The 12228-nt window shown below is 37.4% G+C and overlaps 1 protein-coding gene across 1 annotated transcript in view; it reads right to left on the bottom strand.

Moving 5' to 3' along the window:
- Positions 1-667: 667 nt before the first annotated feature.
- Positions 668-12228, bottom strand: part of gfra3 (GDNF family receptor alpha 3) — a 31104-nt gene continuing 19543 nt past the window's right edge. Inside the window, exons 9-10 of the mRNA XM_077247461.1 lie at positions 6808-7016; positions 668-5790 (exon numbers count right to left, since the gene is read on the bottom strand). Coding sequence (XP_077103576.1) covers positions 5760-5790; positions 6808-7016 — 240 coding nt within the window. The 3' untranslated portion in view covers positions 668-5759. The remainder of the gene's footprint in view (positions 5791-6807; positions 7017-12228) is intronic.

Consider the following 12228-nt stretch of genomic DNA (forward strand, 5'->3'; position numbering starts at 1 on the left):
AAAAATATTAAGCATCACAGCTTTTTTCAACATTTATGATAATAAAAAATGTTTATTGAGCAGCAAATCAGAATCTTAGAATGATTTCTGAAGAATCATGTGACACTGAAGACTGGAATAAGGTAATAAAGCTTTGGAAAAAGAGTCTTATTTCAAATCCATTAAAAATCTTTCCAACCCCAAACTTAATTATTTTCATGATTTGTTATCACAACATTTTTTTCTTTTGTCTTTTGTATAACTTATAAAATTCATGTGGTTCAAATAACTAATATTTTGAGTTACTGTTAATTAAACCAATATCCTTCATTGTATTACCTGAAATGTTTAATTTCAATTAACTAAAAATTAAGGCAACAAGGTTTCTTACTTTAAGTTAAACCAACAATATTTTTTTACGAGTACAGAACCATACATTGAATATAGATAACATAGCAAATTTTTTTGGTCATAATTTGGTCTTGAAAGAGTTTGAGAAATATTCAAGCTCAAATTGAATCTCTTTTAATTTGCATGTCACGAGAAGACGTGAGATTGAGAGAAGCTTAAGAAAAAGGAGACTTAAGCAAAAATCTCATTTTGAGCACCATTAATCTCATTGTTGCTCATTCACGCTGACACATGCTATTATCACAGGCACAGATGACGACATCTAGACAAGCACAGCTGATTTGTTTTCTTTTATTTCAGATGGTACATTACCATGGATCACAGAAACAGTGAATTCTCATTTTTACACCTGATAGGAAACAGGGCACATAAACAGAAGATGAGCAGAGGGAAAGAACCGGCACAGTCAAACAGGTCCGAAAAGTGACCCTGAGGGCAGTGGCCGAGGAAGAGTTCAGGTGTGTCAGGGTTTATTAAAGGCAAGTCCAACATGGCACAGAGAGACATGCTCGAACCACAGCACACTCCACATGTCCACTCAACCAGTCACAGAATGGCAAGTATTTCAAGTATAATGACTATTTAAAATGTAATCCTGTGTGCTATTTAAGTATTTTCCCACTTCAGTTCCTTAATATTTATGAAATGTCACATGAAGCGTTTTGCATGACTGAGCATGTGCAGCAATGAGGGAGCTCTGATTGGCTACATCACTCAGGGCTATGATGGACACAATCATCATTCAGTGCCAACACTGAGGCAAATAATCAGGCCAAGATGGAATCTGCTCACATTTCTGCTGTAGATTAGAGTTAAACATGGTAAATATGTACAGGTACAGTCCAGCTACCCTTCCAATCACTTCCGTTCAATCCAGAGAAAAAGTGGAAAGACAAGTTTGTTGATTCATCTGTCGATGCTCTTATTTGGTGAACTCTGACCTGTAAATTTGTATTGGCAAAAGATGTTGCGCCCAAAACATTACAGATTGACCTTTTATCTCACCAGAGACACAATCAAGAGTGTTTTTATGAAATACTGACATCATCTTTGTGATAAAAGTGACCAATGTTCAATAAATAATAAATTATAATCATCAATCTAAGTCACATAGTTCATTAGCCTGATTAAACTGTGACTGCACCTTTAAATTTGGAGTTGAGCACAAATTAACCTGAATTAATTATATTCCAATGTTATAATACTTTCCTATTCCAGCTGAATATGCAGAGATGACTAAAAGTAAGCAAATTGTTGGTTGGCACAAAAAACTTTGAATACTCTCAACCAATGGTGTAATTTTGGGGTGGGGCTATATTTGCCGACCAATAGCAGTGTTAGGGCAACCTGTTTGAAAGCAATCATTATTTTTCCAATTGACCCTATAGCGGTGTGGAAATGACACATTTGCGTTTTAACACACAAAGGGAAATGTCTAGATATGACTGCCGTTGCAATTCTCCAGAAATCTGCAGGCCTGCAAATGCTTAAGTAGACTAGAGTGCTCAGTGTTGATAGTTTCATTAAAATTAACTGCAAAACAAGACAAAGACAATCCGTCAAGTCATTATTAAAAGTGAAAATACAGCGCTATGAAAAAAAAAAGTGCTCTCCATAAAAGCAGATGAAATACAGACACTATTTTGGGCATCTTCATTAGCAAAACATTAGCAGTGGTGATTATTTTCATGCAATTGATGGTGCATTGTGGGGTGACAAACAGTGGCACGCAGTTCAGTGGGCTCTCAATGCAGAGCCAGAGGAGAGAGAGCGAATCAACATCAGTACAACTGAAATGAGTTTCAGTACGGGTGCCTGCAGCCGCCAAATAAATCAGTGTCCGCATACTATAATAATAAAGCTATGAGCCTACAGGGTAAACTGCTCTCTCTCTCTCTCTCTCTCTCTCTCTCTCTCTCTCTCTCTCTCTCTCTCTCTCTCTCTCTCATGCAATCTTCACGCTCCTCTCTTTCTCTCCATCACGCTCGCAGCTCTCTCGCTGGAATGTGTCTTTTCTCTAACCCATACACTCTCTCTCTCTCTCTCCTCCACTTTCTCCATCCCGTTATCCCTTATTGTGTGTTTATCTCTTTTCCTGTCCCTTGCTCCCTGCAATCTAGCACTGGGTGCATAGGATTCGCTGTGGCAGGTTTCTCTTGTGTACACAGACGCAGATGGGAGCGGAGGAAATGTTAGACTCATATTAAGCAAATCTGTATACGGGCCAAGTCGTGGTTGTAATGCGGCACACGCAAGCAAACAGTGAAAATTGTTATGGTTAATTTAGTGTGGGCTGCATCTCTCTAGCTCTGTTCCAGAACTTGGCATGTTTTAAATGGTGGTTTCAGACATGGGTGTTCTCGCCAAGGAGCCATGCTGGTTAACTAGCTTTATCAGTTAAGTTGTATATGTTAACCAGCTTGACCAGCACCAAACCCTCACGTACCTACAACTCAACTTATTGATTTCAATAGAGTTTGATGTTAGCTTGTTGCTAAGCTAATGACACGATATGCCAATACACTTAATAAATAGTGCACTGCACTTGTTTTCCAGTTAAAATATCTAAAAATCCTTGAAAGAAGATTAAGCAACACAGCATAAAATATTAGGACTTGTTTACTGAGAATATGAGGGTTTTTTTCAATCTGTAAACGAGTTAATGCACTTTTCACTTGTTTTTTAAGATAAAATATACTCACAATATACAATTGCCAAAGTTTTAATATCTTATGCAGTGTTGCTCAAGTAAATTTATTTTCTTCTAAGGATTTTGTAATGTTTTACTGATAAACAAGTCTAAAAACGACTAATTAAAAACTCATTACGGAGTCATTTTTTACAGTGTATGCACAATAATTGGGTAAAATAGCTTTTTTTGTCCATGTGTCCCAGTTAAGATATCTAAAAATCCTCGAAACAAGATTACTTGATAAACAACACAGCATTAGATATTAGGACTTGTTTTCAGAGAATACGAGTGTGTTTGCCTCACTGCAGAAGTTTTTTTTTTAAGCATAAATGATTTAACTTTTTTAATACTTATTAAAAACTACATTTGTTTTAATATCTTATACAGTGTCGCTCGAGTTAATGTGTCTAGTTTTAAGAATTTTTAAATGTTTTACTGATAAACCAGTAAAACAAAGGCTAATTAAAAACTCATTAAGATTTTTTTTAATAAGATTGAAGTATTTTTATCAGTTCTTTTCAGTATTGAATTAAATATATTTAAAACCAACTGCGGTCATCATTGCATCCGTTCTGGGATGGCGTACATTAACATTTAGCCAAAACAAGGTACTGTATCTTACTACATTTCAGAACAGCCTTCCCTAAACCTTAAAATGCTATCTAAGTAGGAAGCTCACTAGGTTTTGGAACAGTGCTAACACTTATCTTATGTCCTGAAACATTTCTGCAATGTGCATTTATTTAACGCATGGATTATTTTTTTTTTCTGAAATATTGTAATGTGAATCACTGCCACCCATGCCTTTTCTCTCCTCCTCCTCCGGTGTCACTCATTCTCTGCCTCCCTCTGTTATTGCTGGGCGGACGACGCTGGCCCCCGATAACAATTAAAAAATAACAACAGCCATCATAAAGGCCGCCCGCTATTTGGACAGGCGCATCAATCCAGAAGCGCTCTGGTTTCTTCTCTTAATTAACCCTGCTGATTGAGCGGGCGCGCTGTATGGCTCGCTGACCTTGAGGAGCACGACGTCTGTTCAATCAGAGAGCACTCCTCGGTGTTCCTCCGCATAATAGATCAGTTCAGAATCTGATTGTTAAGTCATGTCGGGGTAATCTAAGGTGCTTCATGAGAATGCCAGATGAGATATGAGCACTTTAGCTAAGCTTTAATTTCTTCCGGAGAGGGGGAGGAGGATGAGCAGGGAGGGGAACGTGTAGCCCTCATGCTTTAAAAAGAGGACATCTGGAAGGAAGTGGATGGACACTGGGTCTGAATATGAGTACAGTACTTCCTTTCAGCCCGTTGAAAAGTTTGGAGTCAGTAATATTTAAAAAAAAAAGAAAAAGGAATGGCGCATGATTGAAAGACCTTTATAATGTTAATCAAAAAATTATTTCAAATAAATGCTGTTTTTTTTAAACTTTCGATTCATTAAAGTATTCTGAAAACAGCGTATCGCAATCTCTGAAATATTCAGCATCACAGTTGTTTTCAACATTGATAATAATAATAAATGTTTCTTGAGCAGCAAATCAGCATATTAGAATGATTTCTGAAGGATCATGTGACACTGAAGACTGGAGTAATGATGCTGAAAATTCAACTTTGCATCACAGGAATAAAATACATATTAAAATATATTAACATAGAAAAAAAAGTTATTTTCTATTGTTATAATATTTAACAATATTACTGTTTTTGCTGTATTTTTATCAAATAAATGCAGCCTTAGTGAGTATAAGTAACTTTCTTTCAAAAACAATTTAAATCAAATCGACCCCAAACTTTTGAACGGAAGTGCATGAAAAAATAAATACTTTTGAGCAATCTAATGATGTTCAATTATATGTATTATTATTCATATTATTTTAATAGGTGTTTAATTGTTTCAGGACAAGAGTCATATCAAGTGAAATGTTGAAGGAATGACATCATCTAAAAATAAGTATTTAATTGTAATGTAAATAAAAAGAAAGGCTTCATTAGAAATAAAGGGTCAGTGGGGTTCTTTATAGAACCCTATAGAGGTCTTATGCCAACAATTATCGCATAATACTGTAATGTTTAATAGGTTATTTAAAAAAAAAATCTAGTTTATGTTCACAAGCTGTTTAAATCATAAAATTGAATTTAAATGAAAAATTTGAATAAAATTCATTCATTCAAACTAAATCCATAAAATGATCTCATGATTTTATATATGAAGAACCTGCAGTACCTTTTAATGTTCTATAGAACCTTTTATTCTAAGAGTGTATTTTGATTATCTAGGTGACAATATTGTGATAATGTTATGTCTTTGAACAGGCTTTACAATCTTGCGGTCTAAGTGGAATAGGATTCTGCGAGGGACCGAATCTTGTATTTTTACTACATAACCTACTGATCATAGGCCTACTCTACTCCATCAATGTTTAAGAATAAGTTCTTGATTGAATTCAGTATCAGTGTGGCCATGCTTAGTCTCTCTCGCTACCATGGACACGCACGAGAGCGAATGAAGAGAGAGCAAAAGAAACGAGATTGAGAAAAAAGCACTGGTGTCAGCAAAAGATTTATAAGAAACAGGAAAAGCATGTGATTCTAGACTGTATGTTTTTTTTTTTTTTCTTGGCTGGAGGGTTTGAGTCTCTCCCCGTCTCCGTCTGTTCTTTCCCTTGATCTCTTTTTTCTATTTGGTTCCCATCACAAGTAATTCGTCCCTGTGAACACACAACAAGATAAACAGTTTGTGTTGTAAGCCATTATCTCTGTGAAAGTAAAACAACAGGCACAGGGAGAGGTATCAGGCGACAGGCGGTTAGAAAATGACTTCCTGTTTCTTCCCCTCGGGTTCTAAACCCAGACCGGACTCCGACACCTGCTGTGCGGCCACATATTTATTTATTTAGCGTGTTTATTTCTTTATTTTCGGCTTTATTACTCATGTTTTTTTCTGTTCGTAGACGTGTTTTATATTTATGCCCCTGGTTAGAGTGCACAGTCTGTGCTGAGTCAAAAAATGAAAGCACATCGCAGATAGAGCAATAAATGAAAAGCGCTTGCATCTGCGATCGGCTCCTCGGCAGGGCAGAGGCGTGTGTGTGTGATTAGGTGTGTGGCCTGACTCTCCAGACATGGAGGAGAGAGAAACGGAAGATTCGGGAATCGTGCTCGACAAGTTTTTTTCTCTCATGTCGGCAAGCAGTGATGTCAAGCGAATCACGTTCTTACAAACACACATACATTTTGTCTCATTTCATACAACGACATGATCAGCGACAATAAACACGGCGGGTTTTCCAAACGCAGGAAATGCTGACTGACGGCAATGTTTTCTTGGTTTAACTCACTTTTCTGAAGCACACTGACATTATACAATAGATACATGGTACGACCAAATCATTCAGGTTACCGTCGGCTAATGTCAGTCCGAGGAGTTGTGAATCTTCTGTGTGATTCAAATGATTCAGGCGGGGAATCCCATTCAGAAAGCGATTCCCTAATGAACAAGCAGCTATATCTATAGCAGACCCTCTTCCCGAGAAGGAGAAAAAGAATGAATGAAATAAGGAAAGAGGGATAGAACAGTTGTCCGCTCGTTTTGCCCTCCGATCTGTCGTTCTTGTCGTCCCTCGATGATAGGTTGTAGAGTCTGGATGTAAGCGAGTACTTCATGGGGAAGTGTGTCGGCGTGTGTTGTGTAAGAGAGAGTGAGTGTGTGTGAGTGAGGGTTTTACCCCCAGAAAAGGGCAATCAGCAGCTGAACCGTGAGTAGGAAGTGAGGGACGGAGAGGGTGGTGGCCAAGCTGTGGACTCTCCCGGCCTCAGAGCCCAGGTTAGTGACCGTCGCCTTGTCCGAGAACGGAGGGATGATGTTGAACCCTCCTCCGGTTTGGTCTTCTTCCTCTTCCTCCTCCTCCTCATCTTCTTCTTCACTTTCTACCACCTTTTGGAAACAGAGAGAAATGTTTAAAAAAACTTGGATAATTTTTGTGACTTTTTTTTGTTTTGTTTTTTGTAGCTAAACTTTTTTCCCAAAAAAAATAAAAAATACTTTTTAACTACAATTGACCCTTCGCTAAGCCACGCCCGAAAACCGTCACTGGCCAATCGTGTCTTAGCAACCGTAACTAGGCGCGGGAGGTCTGGCAAGCTTTCGAGCGAGGGAAACATGCCGAAGCGTTGTGCGTATGGATTGTGCAAATCTGATACCCAATATCCTAAAAGTTTGGACGGGGGAGTGTAATTTTTCTTCTTCCTCCCGAAAATCTAAAAGCCAAGGTGAGAAATGATGTGCGTGGATCAGCAGTGTGGGAGACCCCACTCACAACTCAGTGTCGACAGGATTAACAAAAACACATATTGCTTGGAAGTTGGAAATAATGACGGTTCTTTGTTCAAATGCACGTTTTAACGTAAAATAAGACGTTTAAAGACAAGAGGGAGGCTCACTGACATACTTTAAAATATATTTCAGCATTTTGTTAATCGACGGCCTAACGTTATTACCCCTGACTGAGTAACTTTAACCCAATCCGATCACGGCTCTCCCGGTCTTAGTGTAATTCCACAAGATTTATGGATAAACTGTTTGATTTATTATTATTAGATTAGTTTCACATTTCACTTACCCTGCTGTGCACGAACATAGCTGTTCCTCGTTTTGTGTGTTTCCCATTTGAATGGTCAGCGTATTAGGCGCTGCTGCTGCGACTATAGGCTTTAGCTTAAATTTTTATTAAATTATTCTCTAATCGGTTGCATATTATGTCGTGGATATATCCCTCGAATGCAGTCCCTTCTGTCTTGCTCTCTCAGATATTTCACATGTTCGCCAAAAATTAATAATTATCTCATTGGGAATGTCTGACACTGGTGCATACACACTGTAATAGATGTGCTAGACGCGAAAGCTTGACAGGCGTAGCAACAGTAACTAAGGAGGGCGGGGCTTAGCGAAGGGTCAAGTGTTGGGATTGAGCTGATCTGCAACGAGCCGGGAACTACGTCACTACTAGGTCACACACGATATCGCCGGCATCGGTACCACCCCACTGTTTACAAAGCAACCAATACAATTTGAACTATCCTCCTTCGCACAGTCTCTTTGTAAACAGTGGGGCGGTACTTCCGCCGGCGACATCAAGAGTGACCTTTCAACGTGATGACGTAGTTCCCGGCGCGTTGCAGATCAGCTCAATCCGAACAATTGTAGTTAAAAAGTATGTATATATATATATATATATATATATATATATATATATTTGTAACAATGTTCAGGAAAGAAGGAGGTGGGAAAATACTTTATTTCAAATAAAACAAACAAAAACCAAAAGTACCGTCAGCGGCCCCTCGCGGACGACTGCTGGCTCCTCAAAATAAAATAAAACACAAACAAAATACAGGCCGATGAGAATACTTTTTGTGCGCAAAAACAAACAAAAATAACAACTTTATTTCAACTATTCATTTCCTTCTCTGTGGGCCTCTAGTCAGTTAACGTAGTGTAATTGCGTAGAGCTACGTCACACGTAGGCTCACTATTGCCCGACGCTGGTCATGTGTGTGATGTGTGTGACGTACAACAACAGAAGCTTACGCTATTACACTAGTGATCTCACTCGAGGCCCATGGAGAAAGACATGAATAGTTGAAATAAAGTCGTTATTTTTGTTTGTTTTTGCGCACAAAATGTATTCTCGTCATTTGATAAACTTAGGATTGAGCCACTGTAGTCACTTGGACTATTTTAACAATGTCTTTAATAACTTTTCGGAGAACAAGTGTCAATCCCTTAGAAGCCTACGGAGGAGTGATCCAGCTCTCAGATTTAATCAAAAATATCTTAATTCGTGTTCCGAAGATGAACGAAGGTCTTACGGGGTTGGAACAACATGAGGGTGAGTAAATACTGACAGAATTTTCATTTTTGGGTGAACTAACCCTTTAAAGGTTGGATTTTTCCTTATTTTTTTAATTAAGGCATTAAGACCAATTTCAAAAAGATTATTTTTTATTTCTCTTTTTAGTCAACTTTAGCATGGGTGTATTCACTTGTGCTAAGCACTGTACATATATTTAAAGTAGTTTGAGAGCATAGGGAAACTGACCCCAGGTCATTCACAGTGCTTCATGGAAGTGGGTGGGTACTAAAGTGTTCTTTTGGAGCAATTTGCTTGTAGCAGTTCTCTGATTGGTGGAGATTTCTCTTCAGAATCATGGGTAATGTCTTTTAGATATAATGATAGTCGATATCTTCAACAAAAGCATATATACCATTGATTAACAACCTCTTAGCTCGTAGTAGGTCTTTAAAGGCTTATATTTTATTGTTCAAAATCAATTCCCCTATGGAGAAAATGAATGGGATTTTTACTTCCAGAACCTGTCTGTTGTAGTGTATGGCATGAGTTTGAAGGCGGGTCTATTTGCAGTCCAACTAATGGCAGTTAGAGTGTTTGGTTAAGTGTTATTTAATTACTTTTCCTTTAATACAAAGTAAACAACTTGCCAAGTGATCACTGCAATAACAACAACATGGCAGCAACAAAATGGAAAGAGTATATATATATAGTCATGTGAGCGGAAATTTATTTGATAATTATTATAATTATTATTATAACTTATATTATTTATTTTATATATATATATATATATATATATTGTAAAACAATGTTATAATAATATTAATAATAATAATCAAATAAATTCCAGCTCACATGACTATATATATATATATATATGTATATATATATATATATATTATATACATATATATATGCGTGTGTGTATGTGTCTGTGTGTGTAATTATAGTTATAGTTTATAATATATAGCTTTATAAGAAATATCTGAGGCAAAGTTATGATGATATGTGAACTGAATCATATGGGAAATAAATGAATCACCTGAGAAATAAATTTTTAGCAAAGTACACTAGGAGCAGTATGATGGTGAGTGTTTGTCAGGGAGAGGGACGGAGAGATCGTGAAGGAGAGGGATTAGGAACGAACGATAAAAGAAGGAGAAAGAGAAAAAGAGTTAGCGAGAGAGACAGACAGATGGGTACGAATACATTAATATTAATGAAGTTTGACTGATGCACCGTGCTTACAAACACCTTTAGTTAATCCGTTCAGAGAGAGCGAGACAGGCCGAGAAAGTGAGAAGCACATCAAGAGAGACAGATTAGGAAAGATGGGAACATTTGGAGAGGAGAGATTTGCTGGAGAACACAAGTGAGATAGTGAGTCTAGGAAAGAAATAAATGACAGCAGAAACTGAATTGAATCCTTTTTTGTCTGTGGGCCCAGATTATCTCTAAGCTGAATGCTGTGGTCTGTGTGTTCTGAGAACAGAGGATGTGAACGCAGTCCAAAGCGAGGACATGGGAACACAAAGACACACAGATCAGAGCAGCATTTCTTGATAAAGTCTGTATGCCTATGGATGCCAAGGGATTATTTTCTCGTCTATGTGCAGTGAATATAGAATCCATTTTACAATATATAGTCAAGTAAGTGTTGCTATCACGACTGTGTCATTCCCTGAAGCGCTAAAAGCTGTGCGGCTATCAAGAAATTACTTTTGCTGGATATTATGCTACTGCTAATGCTAATAACACAGCCAGGGGGTCAGGATTTAGCCGATTCGCTTTAGTACTACACCATTATGCTGTCAAAAAGCAGGCTTCTTTATTGACAACCATTAAAAAGTAGCCAACAAAATGATTTTTGCAAGAAACATTCATTACAAAAAGATGATTTATTTGGATGGTGTTACTCCCTGAAGCTCTAGTAGCTTATTTGTCTATCAAGAAATTACTTTGGCACAGATATTATGCAAATTCTAATAGCTTGTCAATGGGGTCAAGATTTGGCTAGTTAGTGTTAACAGTTCGCCTCTCCTGGTAGATGCTATAACTGTAAAAGCCTTTTCTTTTTTTTAGAAGTAGCAAACTAAATAAAACAAAAAAAATATAAAATTATTTTGTTTTGATTAATTTGATTATTTTGATTATTTTAGAAGATTTCAGCAGCCACTTTATTCATTTTTATTTAATTGCATTTTTATTTAATTTTATTTAATTGCACTCGAGATTTATATATTTATTTACAGGGCCTAAAACTAACTTTTTGCCACAACTGCCAATGGCCGGTGACCTTAGAAAATCTACCAGCCATAAATATTTTTACCGTTGAAATAGAGATTAATCCTTATTAAAGTTACAAAAGTTATTCAGTCAAGAACAGCAAGGGATTTTTCTTTGTCTTTTGTTTGACTCACACCGGACTCACACCGTACGATTTTGGCCACAATTTGGCCACCTGAGACACACTTTGCAAATACTAAAATATTCCTCTGATCCTAGGCTAAAATCTGAAGTCTTTGATCATTAGTTTGACATGTTCACCGACAGCCGATAAATAACCGTTGCGGTCAAATTTCTCCTCAGACGAAATTCTGGCAGTGTCAAAAGATTTGACTCACAGTCCTGCAGTGTGAATTCTCCTACGACGACCGTCAAATTGTTTTTGTTTTCAAGACAAACTGTGACCAAAATAACCGTTAGAAATTTCTTTTTAGTCACCATTTCAATCCTGCGTGTAATGCAGCTCACCGTCACCGAACGGGTCATTGATTGATGATGTAAAACTCCGGACGAGTTCTTGTGTGCGTCCGTTTTTAACGCGACATCTGACATAAATGACAGCTGAGATCTTACAGTGTTACATGGATTACATAGGAGATCATATTCATACAGTCTGACAAGAAACAATCGTAAAGGACTATTATAATTCTCACAGTATGCATTATAAAACACAAACAGCAGCAGGCTTATTATACTGCTGTCACTTTAAGACCTGATGAATGGATCCAGTATACTGTTACACATGCGTTTTCTTTATCTACTGTACACTTAAGACATAATGGACTGTGTCTATAAGGATACTTGCCAAGACGGGCAGTTTGACAAATTTGTTCGAACATGTTTGTTTAAGCGCAAGATTCTATGGCCAAGTAATTAATTGATTACCCTTTCTTGCGCTTGAATATTTAAATTGGCAAGGCTTAAACTTTCGTGACGATGCAGCACTGGCCTATCTGAGCACTGTTCACGTTTGTTTATGTTCATGTTCACATAATATTGCATAGCGGT

The sequence above is a fragment of the Siphateles boraxobius genome, unplaced genomic scaffold, assembly GCF_051911475.1.
Source record: "Siphateles boraxobius isolate OS27281-9 unplaced genomic scaffold, OSU_SipBor_1 3, whole genome shotgun sequence".
NCBI classification, from domain to species: domain Eukaryota; kingdom Metazoa; phylum Chordata; class Actinopteri; order Cypriniformes; family Leuciscidae; genus Siphateles; species Siphateles boraxobius.